The sequence below is a fragment of the Saccopteryx leptura genome, chromosome 1, assembly GCF_036850995.1.
Source record: "Saccopteryx leptura isolate mSacLep1 chromosome 1, mSacLep1_pri_phased_curated, whole genome shotgun sequence".
Classification (NCBI taxonomy): Eukaryota; Metazoa; Chordata; class Mammalia; order Chiroptera; family Emballonuridae; genus Saccopteryx; species Saccopteryx leptura.
The window spans coordinates 378,417,084-378,440,236 of record NC_089503.1 but is presented as its reverse complement, the minus strand read 5'-3'; the positions used below and the strand labels follow the sequence as shown (position 1 = coordinate 378,440,236).

The 23,153-nt window shown below is 59.7% G+C and overlaps 1 protein-coding gene across 3 annotated transcripts; it reads left to right on the top strand.

The window, feature by feature from the left end:
* The first annotated feature begins 412 nt into the window (after positions 1-412).
* Positions 413-17,139, top strand: MDFI (MyoD family inhibitor). Of its 3 annotated transcripts, none has more exons than XM_066359457.1 (5): positions 413-479; positions 2,377-2,469; positions 10,098-10,280; positions 13,386-13,610; positions 16,372-17,139. In XM_066359457.1, exons 1-5 carry the CDS (start codon positions 416-418, stop codon positions 16,626-16,628), a joined length of 822 nt encoding a protein of 273 aa, XP_066215554.1. In that variant the 5' UTR covers positions 413-415; the 3' UTR covers positions 16,629-17,139. The 3 variants fall into 3 exon arrangements, with proteins under 3 accessions (XP_066215554.1, XP_066215555.1, XP_066215556.1); XM_066359458.1 differs by lacking the exon at positions 413-479 and adding an exon at positions 690-812; XM_066359459.1 differs by lacking the exon at positions 413-479 and adding an exon at positions 2,078-2,239.
* Positions 17,140-23,153: the final 6,014 nt, after the last annotated feature.

Genomic DNA, 23,153 nt, shown 5'->3' with positions numbered 1-23,153 from the left:
ACTGCCCGGCCATCACGCACTACCGCACTCCGCCCTGGAATGTTGATTCCAATGAGTGTTGATTTTTTAAGAACTTTTATTCAAGTGTGATCTTCACACACACAAAAAGCACACGGAGCTTAAATGTCCAACTTGCTGAATTTCTACAAACCGAGCGCACTTGTATAACCAGCATGTGGGATTAAATTTAAAGCATATTCTACATTTCCAACAAACCAGACATATTAGTTTGCACTGGGCCAGATTCAGAGGACTCTGAGCTCCAGCAGGCGACTTCGGACAGTAAGGCTGGGGAATTGGGCTGGTCCCGAGTTTAGGCGCCCTGGATAGAGATCGAGAGGGGGCGGAGTGTAGCGCTAGGGTCTGTGGTTGGGGAAGGGGGCAGAGAGAGACGGTGGGGGATGCCCTGGAGACAATGTCCGTCCCCTTACTCCTCACCTCACTCTGGGAGGCAGGTGAAGCCCAGCCCCCAGGCCCAGGTAAGCCGGTAAGAATGCAGCAGTCGCCAAGCCCCGGCGCGGGCGCGTCCTGGTGACTCAGCCCTTGCCAGGAAGGGGGAGTCCACCCCGATCTCCAGAGCTCCCAGACAGCAGCCTGATCGGGGCTGGCTCCCGGGGCGTCAGGCTAGGCCCCTGCAGCAGGCAGTCCGGCCCCGGGGGCGGGACCCCCTCCTCCCGGCCGGGGCCCCTCTTCCGGCCGCAGCCACCTGGGCTCATCGCGGGGACGCGGGCCTGGGTGGCGAGAGCGCGGCGGGTGCCGTGGGGGCCACGGCGATCCTGGCCGAGACGGCGCCGCGAGGACCTTCGAGCGCCGTAAGTAGGGACTGCGCGGGCTGGGGGAGTCGCTCCCTCGGCCCCCTGCGTCCCAGCCCCCGGCTTCCGCGGGACTGGAAGGACTGCCCTGGCGCCGCCGCCGCCGCCGCCTCCCTAATTGCTCACTGGCCCTCGTGGTGCGGAGCCCAGACGCGGCTCCGAGGCGGCCGGGTCAAGTGTGGCCGAGACGCTGTCACCCCAGCGGCCGGCCCCACCGGAGGATCACCCCACGGGCCCACCCAGCCCCACCCGGTGGGCCGGAGGCTTCCCGCCCTCCCCCATTCTCAGGGATGTGGTCCCGGGGTCACGGTGAGGGTCTTTAAATCCCCTCTGGCTGATGGCGGCGACTTCCTTTCTATCCCTACGGCCCCGAGGAAGGACCCAGCACACAATTCCAGATGTGCTGCCCAACTGTCCCCGCCTAGAAGGGTCCCTTCTCTCCCCTCCCCCCCCCCCACGCACCCGCAATTTGGAAGGCCTCAGTTTCCAGTTCGGAGTCAAAAGAAAGGTTGAACTCGGAGAAGTTCTCTTCGCTTTCAAAGTCACGGTGTTCTGACAAATTCCCACGCACAGCTGGCAGGGCTTGGGGTGGTTAGGGATGCGCAGGGCTGTTAGGGGGACTCGGGAGCCCAGCTAGTCACTAACCGGATTTCCCGGAGAGACAACCTCTAGTGGGGCAGCACGACGTCTATGAGCCCCTGACTTCGGCGCCCGGTTTAGGACACCCAGCGGGGTCGGGGGGTGGGGTGGGCGAAGGGCGCCTGAAGAATTCGATCACTCCCATCTTTGGGACAAAGATATTTGGGAGCCCCAGTTATTCAGACAAATAGACAGAGGTGGCTGTAGTCACAGTGTATTCTGTCTCTGGTTCTCCTGACTTTCTGCAAACTTTGGCAGAGTTTAGGACGGGAGAAGGAGAATGCGCAGCCCCCTCGGCAGCGCCTCGGGACGCTGGGCCTGGGGGGGCGGAGATTTGGGGAGACTGGGGCCCAGCTCTGCCAGCGCGGAGGAAACGCGCAGAGCCAGTTTCCTGTGGGGGCTCGGGCCGCGGCGCCCCGCGGACAGACGTGTCCGGCCCAGGCAGCGCCGAGCCCCGCGCGGGGGAAGGGACACGGCGCGGGAAGGGGGGCGGGAGCAACAGGGACGGCGGGGAGGGGGCGGGGAGAGGGTGGGCCTGAGAGGAAGGGAGGCGAGAGGCGGGCGCGGGAGGAGCGAGGGGGCTGGAGGGGGAAAAGGAAGAAGGAAGGGGGCGCACGGCGCGAGCTGGCGCCGAAATGAGAGCGGCGTGAGTGAGAGAGGGGAGGGGGCGCAGGGCGGGCACTGGGGAGCTGCGTGGCCCCTTGGAAGGGGCGTCCTGGCCAGGCGCGCATGGCAGGCCCAGCGCCGTGATCCCGGAGGGGCGAGAGCAGAGCACGCAGCTTGCGCGAGTAAGTTAGTCTGTGGCGGGACTGGAAACGGGGTACAGGGGAGGCGCGCGCCTGCGGTGGATCACCCGCGGCCAGTCCCCCTTTTCCTGCGGGGTGGGGGGAGGTCGGACCCGTCCTCTGAGCCCTGTCTTACGCAGGTCCCGGGCCGATGTCCCAGGTGAGTGTCCCACGCCAGCAACCCCCTCTCTGCGACGCGCCCCATGAAGCCCCCAGCGCGGCCCCAGGCCCAGGTACGATCGAGGGCGGAGAGGCAGGCTGGACAGGAGCAGGGTAGGTGGTTCCGGGGTTGGAGTGTGTTAACTCTCCCTCCCGCTCCCTGAGACGCGAGGAGACGGTTTCGGGGGAACTTGGGTGGAGGTGGGGATGGGGGGGCGGTCAGGGGAGAGAGTGGAGCGTTGGGGTGCGGGGGGCAGGGTTTGAACGCAGGCGGTGGCTGAGCCAAGTTGGCTCTAACTCCCCCATTCCCAACACCACACACACACACACACACACACACACACACACACAGCAGTGTCTTTCTGTCCGTCTGGGATTTGTGTCCTGCCCAGAGTGTAAATATTTATGGGGGACTCAGGCGGGGGTGGGGGTGTCTGAGTCTTTCTCCCCTTCCCTTCCCCCAACCCAACCAGAGCCCAGCGCTTCCCGAAAACTTTTGTCTGCCTAAAGCGGCCACAGGACCCGGCCCCTCCCCTCCTTGCCATCTGTCTCGCTCTCGCCTTCTTCCCCACCAGGGCCTGGCCAGTCCCTGCTGCTCCCACCCTGCTAGCGCCATCGCGTGCGCGCACGCGCATGCACACACGCACACGCGCGCACACACACACAGACACACACACACACCTGGCCAGTTCCTGCTTCTCCCACCCTGCTAGCCGGAGGTCTGTAACTCACAGGGTCTGTAACCTCCCCTGGAATCCTTCAGGAGCCTCCCTACCCAGGGAGGATTTGTGACTCCCTGTGACTCCCTGTGGTTGGGAGTTCTGCGGGCTATGGCTCCCAGTCCTCCTCACTGCGCAGATGAGCTGAGGATCACAGTGGAACACGGGGTCAGGAAAAAGTAAGGAACTTTGGGGACTTGCTCAGGGCAGCAGGCTGGGGTGCAAGACTAGAGGCCCAGATTTCACGACTTTAATCCCAGCTTTAGGTGAATCTAATCCTTTTGCCTTCCTCTCGCCCACCCGTCGTCTCCCTTTCTCCCGTCTTTGAGAGTCTCTGATTAATAACCGTCTGATACTGGGCCTCTGACAGGGACTCCCTGCGTGGCCTTGGACGAGTTCCTTCCCCTCTCAGGCCTCAGTCTCCACATCCACCCACAGGGGCTTGCCTGCCTGTTTGGAGAGGCCTGTCTCGGCGCCCCAGGTCTGCCTAGGGAGGGGGTGCAGTCTGGACACCTGGGGCTCTGGGCTGGGGGTTCCCAGAGCAGGGTGAGGACAAGTGGGAGGTGTCCGGTCAGGGCCGGGCAGGTGAGTGACACATGTGTCTGCTGCACGTCCCGGCTAATCCTCAGGTTCTCTCCTCTCCGTGGGCCCCTGGAGCAGGGGCTTTTCTGGGGAATAAGCTCCTCCAGGAATCGGGCTCCTTCAGCTTGGAGAGAGCTAGAGGCCGGAGCTGGAAGGTGTTCTCTGTGTCTGGGAGCCCTCTCTCCCTCTCAGCCTGTCTCGCCCTTCCTCTCTTTCTCGGCCTCCTGCTTCTCTCCTGCCTCCCACCTCCCTGCTTTCTCCCTCTGCTTATCTGTTTTCTCTGCTGTCTCCTTCCTCCACAGCCTCTTTCCAAAGTCCTCTCCCCGTGTGACCCATTCTCAGCCCAAAGGGAGGGGAGGGGCTCGATGTGCTGGGCAGGGGGCAAGGGCCAGGTGGGCCACTAGGAGGGGGAAGCCCTGGGCTATAACTTGAGGCCCCCTAGCACCCCAAAGAACCCCCTCCCCAGGCTGGGCTGGGCCAGACAATGTGGCTTTCATAACACGAGGAGGCCTGGCTCTGCCGCCTTGGGAGAATGAGGCTGCTGCCCAGGAAGCCCAAACCGCAGAAGACCCAGCCAAAACCCCACAGACGCCTGAATATGAGACCAGAATCCCCCACGCTCCCTGCTGAGCCCTGACAGCGCAGCAGGCCCATGGCGCTGCCCCCGGGGGGCCCTGCTGGCAGGGCAGCGGGAACAAGTCAGCTCCTCTCTCAGCCAAATAAGATGAAAACGGGGCGAAGGGGACTCAGGTCAGCTCCGGTTGGGGCAGGTGGCCAAGCCCCACACCCTTGGCGCCCCCAGTGGCCTCTCCCCACCCACCCCCTGACAGCCCCAGAGCCTGGCTCCCGAACCCACAGCAGATTTCTGCCCAGCACTGGGGCGTCACATTCCTGCTCTTGGTTCTAAATTGAATTTCCTGGGGAATTAGAGCCTTCAGACTTAAAATAAAACCAACCCAACCCAGTTTAACTGGCCAGCTCAGGCCCTCTCCAGTCCTCAGCCTGGTGGCCTGGAACAGTGACCAGTGACCAGTGTGTCACAACTATGTATCAAGAGAGTCCAATTCCCTCCTTCTTGGGGTTCAGAGCCAGGTGCCAGCCCCAACCCTCACCATCTCATTTGCCCTCCTTCCCTGGCCTGGGCCGCTCCGAGCTCCAGAGCTCTGTCCCCCAGCAGACGTGTGTGGAGCCCACTGCGCTGCAGAGATGAGCACTGCACCGCCCGAGGGAAGGCGCTGGGGACACTGCGTCTGGCTGGGGAGCCAGGACTGGGCTACCCAGTTATAATTAACAACAGGGCATGCTGAGCGCTAAGTGCTCAGTTAGCGGGCCACCCGGAGAAGGGACAGTTGGCTTGGGGGTCAGGGGAGGCTCTCTAGAGGAAGAAGTGGAGCTTGAGCTGAGTTGTGAAGGATGGGTTGGATTTGGGGAGTGGGAGGAGGGAAGGGAGGACCTTCTGGTCAGAAGAAACAATCTAAACATGGCTGGGTGGAGCCGAAGGCCCGGGGCCATGGAGAGATCAGTCTGCCTGGAACATGGGATCCTTGTCCATCGATTAGGTTGAAGATCTAGACTAGACGGAGGCCTTGAATATCAGGCCAAGGAGAGACTGGAGTGTGGGGTTTCAGTCACCGCTTTCTGAGCAGATCAGATCCTGGCCCTCTCTCTCTCCAGAGATGGTCAGAGCTCCCAGGGGGAAGCCCAGATCCATTGTCCACAAAGTCAGTGGAGAAGGCTGGGTGTGAGGGATCAGGCATTGGAGCCCCAGAACAAGGGCCCTGTGTGCACTTTCCAGGCTCGGAGTGAATCCATCCCACCTGGAAGAGGTCCCCCCATTTCTTTCGATCTAGGAGTACCCCTGAACTTGGTGGACAGCAGGCAGAAGGAGCCCACTGGGTCCTTGCTGGGACTGTGGGTCTCTCACCCTTCCCTCTGGGCTGATGGGTTTCGTGTGATTTCCCCACTCCCTTCTGGGGCTGTGCTTCCACCCTACCCTGTGTCAGGAAAGAGTGTGTTGAGGCAAAGGGGCTGTGGCCTTTCTGTATCTCCCGCTTGTAGATGGAGACCTTTGAGAGAGGTGCAGGCCTGGGGCTTCTGCTCAGAGAGGCCACCGGCACGTATGGCCCTCTGTGCACATTACAAGACGGTGGCCCTCTGGTCAGATGCAGCAGATATGCAGCTCTCTGAGTCAATGCCATCTCCAGGAGGTCGGTCCACAAGCAGGGTCCCCAGCCCCACCCTTGGCAGGCACCCCTATGTACAACGTGAGTTGCACAGTCAGGCGGTGGCCCTTGACCTTGCTGGTCACCCTTTCCCCCAGACCACTCTGCATTTCTATTGTCTTGGACATCTCTCTGGGCATCTTCCGCAGAGGTGTTCTCCCCTCGGTGGCTGGACAGCAGGGTCTCATGGTCACAAGAAGGAAAACTGGGCTCTTTCCGTCTCTGGATGGCTGAGCGCTTGGGCCCCGCCTGTCGTCTGGCAAGCGCTGTTTCTTGGTCCAGCGTCTTGGCACCGGGCCCTCTGGGCAGCATCTCACTCGCAGGTCAGGTCTTCCCGCCACTTCTGTTCCTTCTCTGCGCTGGCGGGTCCCCAGGACCTCAGCACAGATTCCTGTCCTGCCCTCAGAGCTGCTCCCTCGGCAGCTGCTGGGTCCCCTCTGCTGGCCCTCCTGACCCCAGGAAAGCTGTTCCTTTGTGTTTCCAGGTCAAGATGCCTGAACTGGATTCTCCTTCCTGGTCTCCTTCCGAGAGGTCTGATGCTCACCCTAGAATGGCTGGTTGTGGTCTGTGCTCTCTGTAATCTCCCGTTCCCACAGATCTGAGGTCACCAGCCCTCTCGGTGACTATTAGAAGAGACTGCCCAGAGTGGTGACAGAGAGAGGAGGGTGGAGATGGGGCCCAGCCTCCCTGACCCCTCTTTCTCGCCTTCCTCCCTCTCCAACCCTGTCGGCCCGGAGAGCTGCAGTCTGGCCCCTGCTGCTGCAGGACCAACAAGGTCCCCCCTGCGCCCCTTGTGACCTCAGGAGAGCGCCTAGGAAGTGACCACCGGTCCCACTGCACCCACCAGCTCTCTTTCTAGGTGTATTCACCTCTTCGGCACCACCACACGCTGTCATTTCCCTTGCCCACGCCTAGCTTTTCACCCTGGGGTCCTGCTGCGCCTCTTGAAATGGCCTTTTCTGCTTCTTGGCTGACTTATTCAAGATCCAGGGTGGGTGGTGCCTTATCCTAGCATACACCTGGGACAAATGCAGATTTCCCGTGCTTCCCCGGTTCTTAGACCGCCCTATGGCCACTCCTGACCCTGTGTGTGACTGTCCCTGCCCGCCCTGAAGGAGAGCTCCTGAGGCAGTCACCTGTCTTTCTCATTGGTCTACCCAGTGCTTGCTGTCTTACAGGAGCCTTGTAGCTGCTGAATGCCGTAGTTCCCCATGTATAAGACGTTCCAATGAATAAGACGCACCTTAATTTTGGAGCCCAAAATTAAAAAAAAAAAAAAAGTATTACATAAAGTTATTGAACTCAAGTTTTATTCATCATAAAATTCATACAACTGCTCATCACGGTCAAAACTCGCATCCATTAGCTTGCCCTCCTCTGCGTCTGATGACGAATCCCTGTCTTCAACAATGAGCGCAAAAACAAGCGCGAAAAAGCGGGAAATGCAAGTAAAAAAAAAAAATCTACAGCCGCTGTATAAGACGCACCTGTTTTTAGACTCCAAATTTTTCCAAAAAAGGGTGCATCTTAGACATGGGGAAATATGGTAAGTGTTAAAGTAACCAGCACAGGAAAGAAAGAAGGGAAGAAGGGAAGGGAAGGAGGGAGGGAGGGAGGAATTGAGGGAGGAAGAAGGAAGGGCAGGTAGGTGGCTGGGTGGGTGGATGGAAGCATTCCTGAGTGGCCCCTGGCAAGCAGGGCACTGCTGAGATTTCTCGCTCTCTGAAACCCTAGAGCTAAGGACTAGGAACCCCCCTCTATATACAAGGTAACCCAAGTCCCGGTGACGTGCCCACACTGGCAGCCGGTGAACACTGGGGCTCGGATCTCACAGCTTCTCTCAGACCTTTTCCTTTCACCACGTGGGAGGGCAGCACCACCAGCTCAGGGCCAGAGGCTGGAGCTGGGCAGGCCCTCTTCTTCCCAGGGACTTAGGGCCCAAGCCCAGAGCCTCCCCCTTTGCACACACCTGGGATCTGAGCCCTCAGAATCTTGCCTGAGCTACTGCAGACCGGCTGGTGGCTCCGAGCGGCGCCATCCGCCAGCAGCGTGGCTCCTCCCTGCGTGTCTTCCCCACTTGCCTGCCTCCCCGCCCTGTCCCAGCTTTGTGATCTTCCAAACGCCATTTGACTTCACAACCCAGGCGATGACAGGGTTCTCAACAGGTCCAAAGACACGTCTTAAAAATGGAAACAAGTTGATAATGAAGGACAGAGGGGCTTACCTTACATAGGGGTACCTCTCTGTCTCCAACCGGGGGGGGGGGGCTTGGGAGAAGGGAGGTAACCGGGGTTGGGCACACAGGACTAAGGGGTAAGGGCACTTTGAAGGGAATGGATGGTCCAGGCTTGGCAGCCCGCCTGGGCCGTGAGCATCCCTGTGTGGCCTCTGACCTCAGAGACTGGAGGGAAGCCGCCCCGTCTCCATGGAGCAGCGGCGAGCACTGTGAGGGGCCCTGACGCATAACTGCTGTCCTCCAAAAGTCACGGGAGCCCCGGCCCCTTCTGCCTCTGGACCTTGGCTTCTGTCTCCAGGCGGAGCCTATGGTTTCCCCCCCCCCCCCCCCCCGGCAGCACGAGCACGTCCGCGCGGCCTGCTGCTCCCTGTGCGGCCCCCTTGGGGCCTGCGGGGTCTCTGGCCAGCTGAGCAAGGGAGACTAGGGTCTTGGGAGCAAGGACTGCTCAGAAGGCACAGTGGGAGCTCGGGGCCCAGGGAGGCCACTGAGCCCCTGGGTCGTCTGCTCCCTTCGGGATGCCCCAGCCCTGGACCTGCATGGCCAACCCTGTTACCTCCCTCCTCCTTTCCCCGCTCCCCACTTGGAGACAGTTGGAGAGGTACCCTATATGTAAGGTAAGGCCCTCTGTCCTTCACTGTTCGTTTCTCTCTATTTCCAGGGTGCGTCTGTCTCTCGAGCGCCGTGTTCCTCTGGGTGCTGCTCTCTCGGTCTCTGTGTCCAGATGGCTATGCATCTTTTACTCACTGGGTTTCACCTCCCTTCTCGTCATCCTTCTCTGTCTCCCTGAGTCCCTCTCCTCTCCCTATGTCCTTCTGGTCTCCGTGTCCCTCTGGGTCTCTTGTTTCCACGTCTCTCTCTCTCCCAGTATGTCACGTGGGGGGCACCCTCTTGAGGGGCCCGTCATTGCGACTGCATACCCGAGGTCTGATGAGAGGCCGCACGAGGCTGGCCCGTGGCCCCACGACCCCCACCTTCACCTTCCTGCCCCCCCCCCCCGCCTTCCCACACCTGGTGACTGAAGCTGTGAGAACTGGGGCCACCATCTGCCTCCCTCCTCCACGGCCCATCCCCCTAACCGTTCCCCCTGGGCCCAGAGGGCCACGTCCCTGCCTCAGGAGCTGTGGGTTTAAAGGTGGCTCCATTCCTTCCTTCCGCCCACCGTGCACAGAGGGCTGAGCTGGTCCCTGTAATTACATGTGGCTGCGGTCCGCCTCGTCCCAGCCCTCGCGCCCTCTCCCTGTCTCAGCTCCTGCCCTTGGCCCTCCATCCCGGGCCCCAGCCCCCTCCTCACCCTCGGCTCACTGCAGGTTTCCTCTGACTCTTTCTCTGGCTGTCATCTGCTCTCTGACCCAGTTTCTCACTGTCTGTCTCCCTCTCGCTCTGGCTCTGTCTGCATCCTCTCCCTTCCCCTTCGCCGCTGCCTCTAGCCCTGTCTTTATCTCTCTCCATCGCTGACTCTCTACTGCTGAGTCCCCCTCCTGTCCCGGCTGTCTGTCAGTCACTGCGTCTCTGGGACTCCCCTTCTGCGCCCAATCCCCCGCCTTCTGACGCTCTATCTCTCTCTGTGTCTACCTTTCGCCGTCCCCTCGAGTCCTTCTCTCTCCTTGTCACTCTTGGTGCCTGTCCCTATCTCTCCATCCTGAGCACCTGTCTGTTCTCTGCTGCGTGCTTCTCCTTCCTCCCCTGACACCACACAGGTGCACACATGCGCACACGTGCACCGGCACACACATGCACATGCCCACACACCCTTGCTCGCTCACGCGTTGTGGTTTGGGAGTGTATTTTGGAGTCAGGCGCTGCTGCCAGATGGGGTGAGGGCTGGGGCACTGTACAGAGGCCAGAATGAGCGCTCACAGCATTCTGGGCCACCGGAAGGGGGCCAGAGCTGGGCGAGCAGGAGGGCTCTGTGAAAATACCTCTGCCACCTGCTTTCTCCCTAGCCCAGACCCCATCCCTCCTGCCTGAGCTGGAGGCAGGAACAGGACCCACTCACGCTGTGGAGGCAGTGCTAGAAGAGGGCTCCCTGGAGGAGGCGGCATCCCCCATGCCCCAAGGCAATGGCCCTGGGGCCCCGCAGGCCCTGGACGGCACTGACCTCGATGTCCCCACAGAAGCTGTGACACGTGAGTCTTAGGGGGGCCAGGGGCTTGGGGTGGCAACATGAAGAGTGGCACTGGGGAATCCAGCTCAGGGGGCGCTGGGAAAAACGCAGTGGGTGCTCTCGGGAACCCAGCCCGGGACCAGGGTGTGGAGGGGTGGACGGGGGAGAGGTGTATGGCACTGGCATGTCCTTTCTGTCTAGGAAGAAGAGCTCCACCTACGAAATAATTGATATAAAATTAGATGAAAATGAGTGTGCACAGATTCCAGGGAATACAGTTCAGGACAAGAGCACGAGGCTGCCTGGGAGAGGCGCCCTCCCCCCAGGGAGAGAGAGGGGGCGGAGACAGGCAGCTGGAGCCTACACAGCGCCACCCGTCAGGGTGTCCAGGGCAAAGGGAAGGAGCGAAGCCCCCGCTGGTCCGGGCAGAAAGGAGCAAAACTCAGCTCCATTCCCAGGCACGGCTGGCTCGTTCTCCAAGGACATTCTAGGAGAGGATTCGCTACCTCCCCCCTCAAAGGCAGGGAAGGGGTGGCCAGAATTGTTTTGTAATTGCTAATAAGGTCCCCCTAATCTGCAGGCACGGTCGCATTTTCCCATTTTCTTTCCCTGAACGACCCCATGTGCTCTCCAGATCAGCCTGCAGGGAGGCAGCTTAACTACTGCCAGCCCATTTTACAGGCCAGAAAACTGAGGCACAGAGAACCATTCAGCCTGGACACGAGCTGGGGGTTCAGGTCTCCCGACCCAGGGCTCTTTCCCGTGCCTGCCTGCCCGGCTGGCAGGCCGTGTGTGGGGGGAGCTGCCTTCAGGCAGGACGTCTGGGGTGAAGCTGCACTGCCTGGAAGTCCCAGCTGCTAAATCCTGCTAGCGCCCTGCCCGTAGCCTCCTCCACACATGCCCACCAGAGAAGTGAGAGGCAGAGGTCAGGGGAGTGGCCACAGAGGAGGGGGCCTGGGTGGGAGCTGGATAGTCCCTCCTGTGTCCATGGGCCCTGAGTATTTGCTCTGTGACTCAGTCCCCATGGTCTGTCCACAGTGCTGGCCACAGGCAAGCTCTGTGTCTGCCCACACCTCCCCGGGCCCTCCGCTCACCACACATGCCTGCCCTCTGCTCACTGTGCCATATTTAGGCAGCAGGGCAGGGGGCACCGAGGCTAGCCAAGGATTCAGCCCAGTTGCCCCCATGGGGCCAAGAGGTGGGGGCATGATGATTCAGTCCTGGCCACTTCCCATGCCTTACCCTGTTTACCCAGATGCGGACAGCAGCCGCACTTCCGGGGGGAAGGCTTCCAGCACGGAGCCTCTCCAGAGCCCTGTCTCCCATCCCCCCCTCCCGGCTCCCCTCCTGTCCTCTGGTCCTTTCTCCCAATCTCCATACCCTCCCTTTCCTAGCTGTGGCAAGTTTTATCCTCTCGGGGCCTCAGTTTTATCATCTGTGAAATGGGGCTAATGATAGATGTACTGTAATACTTGAAGATATTACTACACATAAAGCTCTTAGCACTGTGTCTGGCACCAGTAACAGCTCCAAACATGTCGATTACTAGTTACAAGCATCATGATTGTTGTGGTCGTAGCAGCCAGTAGCAGCTCCTTCCCCAGTCCCCTGTCTCCCAGCCTCTGCCCCCTCCTTGTAGCTCCTCCCCCAGTCCCCTGTCTCCCAGCCTCTGCCCCCTCCTTGCAGCTCCTCCCCCAGTCCCCTGTCTCCCAGCCTCTGCCCCCTCCTTGCAGCTCCTTCCCCAGTCCCCTGTCTCCCAGCCTCTGCCTCCTCCTTGCAGCTCCTTCCCCAGTCCCCTGTCTCCCAGCCTCTGCCCCCTCCTTGCCTCTCTGGCCTCTGAGCCGCAGCCTCTGGCGTCTAGGCTGTTCCATCTCTGACACTAGCGAGAGACCTTGGCCAAGTTACTGTACCTCTCTGGGACTCAGTTTCCTCGCCTGCAAAGAAGGATCTAGCCCCAGAGAGAGACCGAGAGGATCCAGTGAGAGAATAATCAGCAGGCCGAGGGCTCAGAACTGTGGCTGGCACACAGTAAGTGCTCAGGGGTGTGACTACTACCATTACTGGAAGGCCCAGCCCCTCAGTCATGGCACTGCGGGCACCTGCCTCTCCTCCCCCACCCCCTCCTACCACAACTCAAATACAGAGGCCAGGCCCAAGGGATGTGGGGATCCAGACCCCAGCACCTGAGAGGTAGAAGTTCTCCATACTCACAGAGGGTCCTCAGGGCCCACGGGTCCCGCCCAGGGGTGCCCAGGTCCTGTCCCAGAGCTCGTGCCCCCTTCTCAGTCTCCTCCCCCAACACCCCCATACCTGCCCTCGTGTCTTGTGGACAGAACTGTGCCTTTCAGGTGAGCAAGCCGAGTGAGGTGAGGGAAAGAACTGGGTGTGTGGGGATCTCTGGGGCCCGCTTCCCTGCACCTCCCTGATAGAGCTGGAGTCGGGCCCCTCAGCCTGGGACGGGGACGGGGGGGTTCCTGGCCTTGGAGGCCTCCCAGCTGGCCTCCCTCGTCCCTTCTCTCGCTCCTCCTCCGGGCAGACTCCTCCTGCCAGCCGCCCCACCAGGCTGACGGGCAGGGGCGTGGCGGAGCGGGAGATAGAGGGGCTGCGGCGAGGAGCCCCCGGATTCCAGGGCCAGGCGTTCATCTTCAACCAGATGTTTCTAATAACTCACCCAGCTCACGAAGGGCAAAAGCAGCTGGGGGCTTGGCAGAGGCTGAAAGGAAGGTTAACTGCTTCACTGCTGTCCTCCCCACCCCGGCCGGGCTGCCCCTGCCCCCTCCCCAACCGCCGCCACTCTTGCCAAGACCCCAGGACCCCTAGAGCAGGAGACTGGCTTTCCTATGGGGTGAAAGGATGGGGTCCAGGGCTCTGAGCCCCTCTCACACTTCTGTCTTTTCTGGAATGAGCTCCGCTCGTTCCAGGTATTTTATGATGTGCCTCTGGGCAAGTCCACTCTGCTTTCTGGGCCTCAGTTTCCCCATCTGCAGGATTCAGAGCCAGCTAGGTGAACCGTGTCCTAAGACGGAAGAAACAAAGCAGGCAGGAGCGGAGCAGAGCTCCGGGGGGCCAGGCAGCCCTCGCCGCGCCCCCACCCCGCCTCCAGTGCCCTTTCTCCTCATCTCTCCAGGCCAGCCTCAGGGGAGCCCCTTGGGCTGCACCCCACTACTGGCGAATGGCTCCGGCCACCCCTCAGAGCTGGGCGGCGCCCGGCGCGCAGGGAATGGCGCCCTGGGTGGCCCCAAGGCCCACCGGAAGCTGCAGGCTCACCCGTCTCTGGCCAGCCAGGGCAGCAAGAAGAGCAAGGGCAGCACCAAATCCGCTGCCTCGCAGATCCCTCTCCAGGCGCAGGAAGGTAAGTGCCAGGGGCCTCCTAAGCCGGGTCCCTCAAGGCCATACAAGGACTAGCAGCGGTGTCTTCCTCACAGACTTCTGGTTCTAAGGGCAGCCTCAACCCCGTGCCAGGCCCAGCGGATCTGAACCTCTGGGTGGGGCAGGAGCCTGGGTTTAACAAGTCCTCCAGGGAGTCCGATGCCAGGCTCCAATCCGAGAGCTTTGCAAAGGTTGTTGGATAAACTGAGGCATGTCTGCCTTCTCAAGGCCAGCCCCTTCCAGCCCCTGTTCTCCCAGAGGGTCTGTGATAAGGAATGGAGGCATCTGGGCTGAGCCAGCTTAAGTCACAGAAATTTTCCTCGAGGAGTGGGCCATCTCTTTGGTGCGAGCAGATCGCCTCGCAGAGTAAAATGACGCACCACCAGATGCTTTAGTTGGAGGTGGGGCAGGGGCTGTAAGGTGCAGTGGGAGGTCAGAGGACCAGATACACCAGCCATTGTTTCTGCAACACAAAGGGCCTCTGCAGGGCTGTGCTGGGCAGCCAGCTCTCCCCACCGCCCCGCCCCGCACACATGCATCCATCAGTTCAGCATGGGTCCCAGCTGGCCTGTGGTTCAGTGGTGCTTGACCTTTACCCCAGGATGTTTAAGTGATGCCTATCCATGTTGGGGGACTCTAGCCTGGTCCTCTGCAAACAAGATTCAGTGCACACAATTGCATATAATGTATTCATAAACCTTCTTACGCGCAGAGCAGATTCTGCCCAGTTAATGTTTGAAAGGGGCATTGATTCCTTTAAAGTGTAGTGGGCATCTACTAGGAGCCAGGTACCATGCTATGTGCTGGGTACCCAGTCCATGGCCTCATGAAGCCCTCATGAGAGAGACACAGCAGATAATCACCATATGGTGTGATGAACAGTGATGAAGCCACACACGGGATTATGAGAACACAGGGGACACGACTCCAGCCCAGAAAGCCAAGGAGGAGAGTCTAGGGAGGCTCTGGAGGAGCCCGAGCAAGCCTTAAGTGTTAGTAGGAGGATCTACTGGGGGGGTGTCTTAGCATAGAGGTGAGAATGTCTAGTGTGTCTAGATTATGAAGTTCAAGGTGAGGAATGGTGGGAGGTAAGAGCCCAGACCAGGAGGGGCTTGGAGGGTGGGGGCTGCCTGGTAAACGATCTATCCACCAGTGGACCTAGACTCCATCTGGAGTGCAATACGGAGCCATTGAAGGTTTTAAACAAGGTAGTGACCTCATCAGATTTGCATTGGAGGAGAACCCCCTTGTCCAGTTTGCAGGCAGATTGCCGGGGTTCCAGCTGTCCTAGACCCCACACCCGCCACCCAGGAAGGGGCTGGGGGACTCAGACCCTCCAAGACAGTGTGGGATTCCCACAGGACCAGCAGCCTGTGCCAGGGGCCCACCTACTCAGGGGAGCTCGACATTCTGCCCCTTGGCCTGGCCCCTGGCAGGGGTGCCAGCGCAGCCTCCTGGCAGCCCCCTGAGTGTGGACTCCAGAGCCTGCCTGCCTGGGTTCGGGGCCCAGCTCCACCACTGACCAGCTGAGTGCCCAAGGACGGGCTCACGCATTACGTCACCTACCACTTATTCACTCAGCGGCTACAGTGTGTTGGCCACAGTTCTAGGGACTTGTAACCTATCAGTGACCAAAGCAGACACAGATGCCGGCCCCTGTGGAACTTACATTCTAGTGGGAGGAGAAAGTTACGTAGCGCAGTAGAAGTGATAAGTCCTGGGGGACAGGTAAAGGTGGCAAGGGGGTTGAGGTGCTGGGGTGGGGGGTTGGGTTGCATTTAGAGGGTGGCATCTGGGCAGTGAAGGAGGGGAGGAAGTGAGCAGAGCGCTATCTGGGGCCAGAGTGTGCCAGGTTAAGGGTAGGTTGGGGGAGTAGTGACCAGGAACAGCCTGGGTGGCCACAGCAGTGACACTAGGGGACAGAATGGGGGAGGGAACCAGATCACATGGAGTCATGAGGGCCACTCTGAGTTCTTTAGCTTTTACTCCTAGTGAGGTAGAAGCCACGGGAGGTTCTGAGCACAGGAGGGACAGAATCCGGGACAGTTTCTCAAGGGGCCCTGCTGTGTGGGGTGTAGATGGCCGGAGGGGGCGTGGGAGGTGGGGAGTGGAGAAGCAGCGAGGGGCAGCTGGCATGGGGAAGTTCTGGCTATATTTAGAAGTGACTTCTCTGGTCTCCTACTCCTTTATCAGTGAAACTGACCTTCCGTGAAGAAGCAGGAATAAAAAAATAGGGAGAAGACCCTACGGAGCTTTTAATTAATCAACCCAAAAAACGATCTAATGTTAATCAATGAGATAACCACATCTTAATATGGGCTGACAATTTGGTTTCTTGAGCTGTAGAGTGGGGCTAATAGTAGCCCCGCCTCATGGAGTTGTGGCTAGTTTAAATGAGTTTAACTCATACCCGGCCCTTAGAACGGTGCTTGGAACATGCCATCACTCAGAGTTTGTTAGATAAATGACTAAGGAAGTTTAAGAGCAGGAAAAAAAATAAAAAAGAGAGAGAGCAGGGGCTCAGGATCCAGACTGCATGGACCAACCCTCACTCTGCACCTTACCAGGTAGGGGTGTGTAAGTCACTCTCTGTGCCGAAGTAGGGCTCCCCACAGTCCCCACTGCATGGAGCTGCCGGTTGCATGAACTTAATCACTGCGGAGCACTGAGTCCTGGGAGAACGCGGCTGTGGCTGGGTCCCTTGCCCCGGGCTGTCTCACCCCGCTCTCTCCCCGCCCCCGCAGACTGCTGCGTCCACTGCATCCTGTCGTGCCTGTTCTGCGAGTTCCTGACGCTGTGCAACATCGTCCTGGACTGCGCCACGTGCGGCTCCTGCAGCTCGGAGGACTCGTGCCTCTGCTGCTGCTGCTGCGGCTCGGGCGAGTGCGCCGACTGCGACCTGCCCTGCGACCTGGACTGCGGCATCCTGGACGCCTGCTGCGAGTCCGCCGACTGCCTGGAGATCTGCATGGAGTGCTGTGGGCTCTGCTTCTCGTCCTGACCCGGACCCCCGACTCCTGCAGCGTCGTCCGAGGGGGCCGGCCCTGGGGCTGTCGCACAAAGCTGGGTCAGCCTCCTCCCCTGGTCCTCTCCCCTACCCAGTGACCTCTCAGAACCCAGCGCAGTGGGCGGAGGGCGCGCTCCGGAGGCCACCTCGGTCACGGGAGCTGGGCCCATGGCAGAGAGCCCGTCCTCCTGCCGGATACCGGGGACCCGGCGGGGGAGGGTCAGGGTGGCTACCGCTGCCGGGCTGCGGAACACTGTGAAAGTTGGGGGAGGACAGGAACGTGGGGAGGCCGGGCCGCGCGCTTCTCTACCTCTGTCTGCTCCTGGTGCCCGCCTCCCCCCGCCCTCCCCCCTGGCTGCCGCCCCAGGCTTAGAGCACAGCAAAATGTGAAAAGAGACACCCACTCTGCCCTCAGCCAAAACCATCCTTGGTCTCCTTTCCTGGGCCGGAGGGGGGGGGGGGGCTGACCCTTACAGTGACCCCAGCGCGCATGGCTGGGCTTGGACCTGGGGCAGGGAGGGAGGGGGAACGGTATAGAAAAGACTGGAAGGGGAGAGGGAGGGAATGGAGGGAGGGTCTGTCCTATTTGTGGCTGTAAATAAAGGTATTTTGTTCATCTCAGATTTCCTCAGGACTCATAGAGCACGACTGTGAAAGCAGACACTCCCCACAACCCCCCCCCCCAAACCACTCAAATGGGTGTGGTGGCTTCACTGCCCTGTGGGCCCCTCCCCTTTTCCCTCCCTCATTCATGCTTCTCCATAAGGGAAGTAGGAAGGGGCTACTAGCTCTCCACCATTATTTCCCTGTCCCTGCCACAGGGAAGGGAAGTCCAGAAACGGAAGAGTTAACCCTTGGCATAGAGTTAATTAACAACAGATGTGTTCAGGTTTTGATTAATTAAGCTCCTGCTGACTCTAGCTTCTCTGAGCCCTTCCCAGCGATGGCTCCAAGGCTCAGGGTGGCACCTATGTCCGTGGCAGAGTCGTGCCTAGGGAAGGGGACAGCCCAGAGCTTGGCACGGCTTCGCCTTGCCCCTGGGCTGCCCTGGGAGGCAGGTGTGGCTTGGGTGGGGGTCACACTGCCCAGTTCTGGGGGCTTGAGAAAGAAGAAACTGGCGGGAGAGGCAGGAGCCTCCGAGGCCAAGGGTCCAGTGCCCTTGGTGTGCAGGGGGAGGGCAGACCTGAGCACGGCAGGCCCCCTATCCCCTGCGGACAGTGGACTCAGACAGCCGGGAGGGCTGGCTGGGCTGAGCCTCTTCCACCCCATCCTGGACCTGGAGGAAGCCAGAGGGGGCCCAGGGTGAGTGAGAGGATGTCTCGTGGTCGGACTTGAATTGTCTTAAGAAGAAGACACGGCTTAAAAAGGCCTTGAAAAGTGGAGAGCTCATGGGAAATTGGCGGGCGCTGCTTCTTCCGGGAACAGTCTGCAGTGGTCTGGAGGGCTTCTGGAAGGAAGGAGGGAGCCCGGAAAAAGGGCCAAACGAAACCTTCACTCTCTTAAGGAATGTCATAGGAGTAAGTAGCCCACGGCCTTGGCAGTGGGTTGCAGTTGCCCCAGGAGGAGGTAATGTGAGATGGTGAAAGGGACTCCCCCCAACCCCACAGGGCTCCTGCCCCGCCCCCTTGTGCACGGGAACACTGGCCTCACTTTGCCAGCAAGTTCTCTGACCTCTGGGACCACACAGGAAACTCAGGACACAGACAGAAAGTGACCTGCCCAGGGTCACGTATTCAGGATCAAAGCCAAGAGAGAAGTTTCATCTCCTTAGGCCACCGATGCTTGTTTCTCTGTTTACTTTATCTCAGTGTTTTGCTTAGTTATTGCATGGCCCAGGTACAAAAGGTTCAAAAGTCTAATCTGGGCATAGATGAATATTTGCACTTACTGCTTTCTTTCTTTCTTTCTTTCTTTTTTCCTACAAAAATGTCAAAATCCTATACACCTCGTTGTGTTCTGTTTTTATCATAACCATCTGTCTTGATCTTCCTTATCAGGAGTTTCACTAAGGGATGAGCGACAATCCAGCCCCCCACCTCCAGCTTAGTCCCTTCCATTTATTCCCCTGTTATAAACAAGGTTTCAAACACATCCTTTTTTGCATGAGCGTGTTCTATCCCTGGGCCTCAGGGTGCTTGTGTGGTTTGTGACTGTGACAGGCTGCCCAGTCACCCAGCCCTCCGTGGGGCTGTGCCGGTCTGTTCCTGGGGGGGCCTCAGGGAACGTCCATTTCTCAAGCTGTGGCCCTTTGTCCTGAGGAGGACGGACAATGATGGGAAGGCTCGGCCTCAGGTCTTCTTCCCCGAGGCTGGGGTCTGAGGGACTTCGGGAGGCCAGAGGACCAAGGGTAGCGGGTGGGAGTGCTCCAGACCAGCCAGAGTCTGGTCCAGGTGCGCAGGAAGGCCCCCTCCCTGGCCCTCTCCCCTGCACGGGGGCAGGAAGAGGCGCCTCTGCAATCCAAATAGTGATTTCCTGCTTCAGGCTCCTGCCAGGCTGTTTTCTTTAGGACAGTGGCTGAAACCGGAGAGGCTGAGCTCGGTGGGAGCCGGACAGGGGCAGGATTTAGCCAGCCTCCCCCACAACCCACACACATGCAGGCGCGCGTACACGCGCACACACACACACAGTCATTCACTTACATAGACACAGACTCTCCCTATAGTCACATACTCACATGCATTTCACAAAGTCACACACACACAGCACACATAACATACATGTCCTCACACAGTTCACTTTTCAGCCCTGTGCTCTCTGCCCCCCACCCCAGGCCTTCCCTGCCTTCGCCAGGTCACCCTCCTATCTTTTGGGAAGTAGATGGCATTTGTCTTAGACTAGGGGTCCCCAAACTACGGCCCGCGGGCCGCATGCGGCCCCCGGAGGCCATTTGTCCGGCCCCCACCGCACTTCTGGAAGGGGCACCTCTTTCATTGGTGGTCAATGAAAGGAGCACATTGACCATCTCATTAGCCAAAAGCAGGCCCATAGTTCCCATTGAAATACTGGTCAGTTTGTTGATTTAAATTTACTTGTTCTTTATTTTAAATATTGTATTTGTTCCCATTTTGGTTTTTTACTTTAAAATAAGATACGTGTAGTGTGCACAGGGATTTGTTCATAGTTTTTTTTATAGTCCGGCCCTCCAACGATCTGAGGAACAGCGAACTGGCCCCCTGTGTAAAAAGTTTGGGGACCCCTGGTCTTAGACGCTACCCACCCACCCAAGCCTGCCCAGATATCCTGCCGGGGCCAGCCCTAGTTCAAGACCCCTCCCTTCCACTGCCTGGCCCTTCAATGTTGACCCCCAATCTCTGCTTTCCAAGCAGCCAGCTCCAGCCCTGCTCCGCCCTGGGCCCCAGGGAAGGCCCATTCACCCTCTGGGTCTCAGTTTCTTTATGTGTACAATGGAACAGCAGCGAGACTCTGGAATCCTAGCGGAGGCCATGGTTCTCGGGGAAATAACTGGCCTCTCTGGCTTCCTGTTATCTGTGGAGCAGCAGACCACCCTTTTGCCCAAGAGACTTCTTGAGGGCCCATCCTCATGTCTAACACAAAACAGGCATTAATCCTGACACTTGTGGGGAAGAAGGTGGTGAGGCCAAATAAAGTTGTCACTGGCCTGGACTGCCCTTGGGCACTGGGTGACCTTATATGCCAAACCCAAGAGATGTTGTTCCATGATGGAGCAGGTGGCTGAGCCAGGGGCCAGCCTGTGGGGGGAGAGGTGGCCAGCCTGCCCCTCTGCGTCCATGGCCTCCATCAGCTCTGCCTGTACCTTGGCACGTTTCATTGACATTCCCTGAGCTCCTACCCGGAGCTGGGCTAAGCAGCCTTCAGGCCCTGCCACGCCCTGGCTTGGGGCTGTCAGGGGAGGACCCCTTTAAGCCTGCAGCCACCGTGCCCTGGGGCCTTCGCCAGTACCCCGTGGGGAGCTGGGGCGGCAGTGGGGACTGAGGTCTGCTCCCCAAGACCCCCGGACACCTAAGGCAGACAACGCCCCGCAGCTGAGCAGCGGGAAAGCAGAGCCGCCCATGCAGGGAGTGCTGGGGAGGAGGTAGGGACAGGGACCTCAGGCCACACACAGGGCAGCCCAGGGGACAGAGGTTACAGACCTGCCCTTGTCACCTCCGTGTCTGTGCTTCTTTCCACACTGTGACTTTCCTAAGGTGAAGGAGACACAGCCCTCCTCTCACCCCTGCCACACCCTCACCTTCCAGCCTCTTCAGAGGAAAGCCTCCCCCATCTGCCTCGCCCCCCGCCTGGTTTCACCACCCGTCCCTGACCCTGCGGCAGGGTCTAGCCCACCATTCCTGCCATCTCTGCAGGGACTTCTTTCTGGGTCCCAGCCTCTTTCCTTCCTACAGCAGATGATGCGGGGGAGGGGGCCTGTTCACGTGCAGTGTCTACCTGACATTTCTCAGTTTGGCCATCTCAGGGGTCCAGGGAACATGCTAAGGGTCATCCAGGAGCCCATCACCGTGTCAGGGGATGAAGGGCGGTGATGGGCAAGGCCTCTGCGGCCGGGGGCGATGGGTCACTGGACTGGCCCTCCAGAACCACATGGAATCAGAGGAGAAAAGCTTCCCCAAGAAGCAGGGGTGCTGTAACTAAAACGGGGGGACAGCTGGCAGACTAAAACCACAGAAGCCACCGTGGGGTAAGACTAGCATGGGCCATCCAGAGGAGGAGCTGGGGTCGGGGAGGCCGCCTGGGACCTCGAGTTGAATGCAGCTCAGGGCCTGGAGCTGGAGAAGAGACGTCAGGACAACAGCCTTTAACTCTCTGCAGGCTGGGAGGAGAATGAGGCTTATGCTCAGGGTCCAGCAGAAGTTAAAGCAAGAAATAGACATAATGCCTGACCAGGCGGTAGTGCAGTGGACAGCGCATCGAACTGGGACACAGAGGTCCCAGGTTCAAAGCCCCGAGGTCACCAGCTTGAGCATGGGCTCATCCGGCTTGAGAGTGGGATCATAGACATGACCCCATGGTCACTGGCTTGAGCCCAAGGTCATTGGCTTGAGCAATCAATAAACAAGCAACCAATGAGCAACTAAGATGCTGCAACAAAGAACCGATGCTTCTCATCTCTGTCCCTTCCTGTCTGTCTGTCCCCATCTGTTCGTCTCTCTGATTCTGTCTCTTGTTTTAAAAAAAAAGAAAAAGAAAGAAAGAAATGTAACAAGGAGAGGGCTCGGCTGCAGGTGGGAGAGAGGGCTCTGGGAGAGGATGCCCCCGGTGGCGGGGCCTGCAGCAGTCGAGGGGAGCCCCCGGTGGCAGGGACTGAGCAGTCGAGGGGAGCCCCCGGTGGCGGGGACTGAGCAGTCGAGGGGAGCCCCCAGTGGCGGGGACTGCAGCAGTCGAGGGGAGCCCCCGGTGGCGGGGACTGAGCAGTCGAGGGGAGCCCCCAGTGGCAGGGACTGAGCAGTCGAGGGGAGCCCCCAGTGGCGGGGACTGCAGCAGTCGAGGGGAGCCCCCGGTGGCGGGGACTGCAGCAGTCGAGGGGAGCCCCCGGTGGCGGGGACTGCAGCAGTCGAGGGGAGCCCCCGGTGGCGGGGACTGCAGCAGTCGAGGGGAGCCCCCGGTGGCGGGGACTGCAGCAGTCGAGGGGAGCCCCCAGTGGCAGGGCCTGCAGCAGTCGAGGGGAGCCCCCGGTGGCGGGGACTGAGCAGTCGAGGGGAGCCCCCAGTGGCGGGGACTGAGCAGTCGAGGGGAGCCCCCAGTGGCGGGGACTGAGCAGTCGAGGGGAGCCCCCAGTGGCGGGGACTGCAGCAGCCGAGGGGAGCGGCGGGGGCTTCCCTGTTTAACAGCTGCTCTGGAGCGGGGTGGGGGTAGTAGGTGGGGCTCTTTCCCTGGTGTTGACTGCTGCCCTGGACGACAGACGGTGGAGGGTTGGTGCAGGTCGTCCCCAGGACTTCTGCTAACTCAGACCTTCCATAATCCATAGCTGCTGACAGCGATGGTCTGATAAGAAAGAAACAGAGATTGAAGGTGGATGGAAGGTGCAGTCAGACGAAGAAAAGGAGGCAAAAAAAGACACCGAGGCAGAGGGGACAGTGCAGACAAAGCGTCCCAAAGGACCTGGAGACAGAAAAGCAAAGCAGGCAGATTATGGGCACACGTCCCCCGGCTCCTCCCAAGGTCGCCCGCAGAGGACTGTGGAGGCAGTGGTGCCCCGTGGCCCGGGTCCCTCCCATGCCCGGAGCACCGGGCAGCTCAGCATTAATTAGGGACCCGGCTAATGGCTCGGAAGATTGGCCAGTTTCAGGGACGCTGCTTGAATGGAGACCTCGGTGAGATTTATTCTTAATTATCTCATTTGTCTCCCCCCATTACTCTTTATGGCTGGGATTTATGGGGCCATTACTGGGGCCCGGCCAGGCCAGGATGAGTGTGAGCCTTGAGATACTTCATAATAATAACAATAACAATGCTCTCCCTGACCAGATTAATGGGGGATTTGCCTTCTTGCCCTCTCCACCCTCTGTCCTTGGGGCCCGAGATACCCGCTGCCCACAGGTC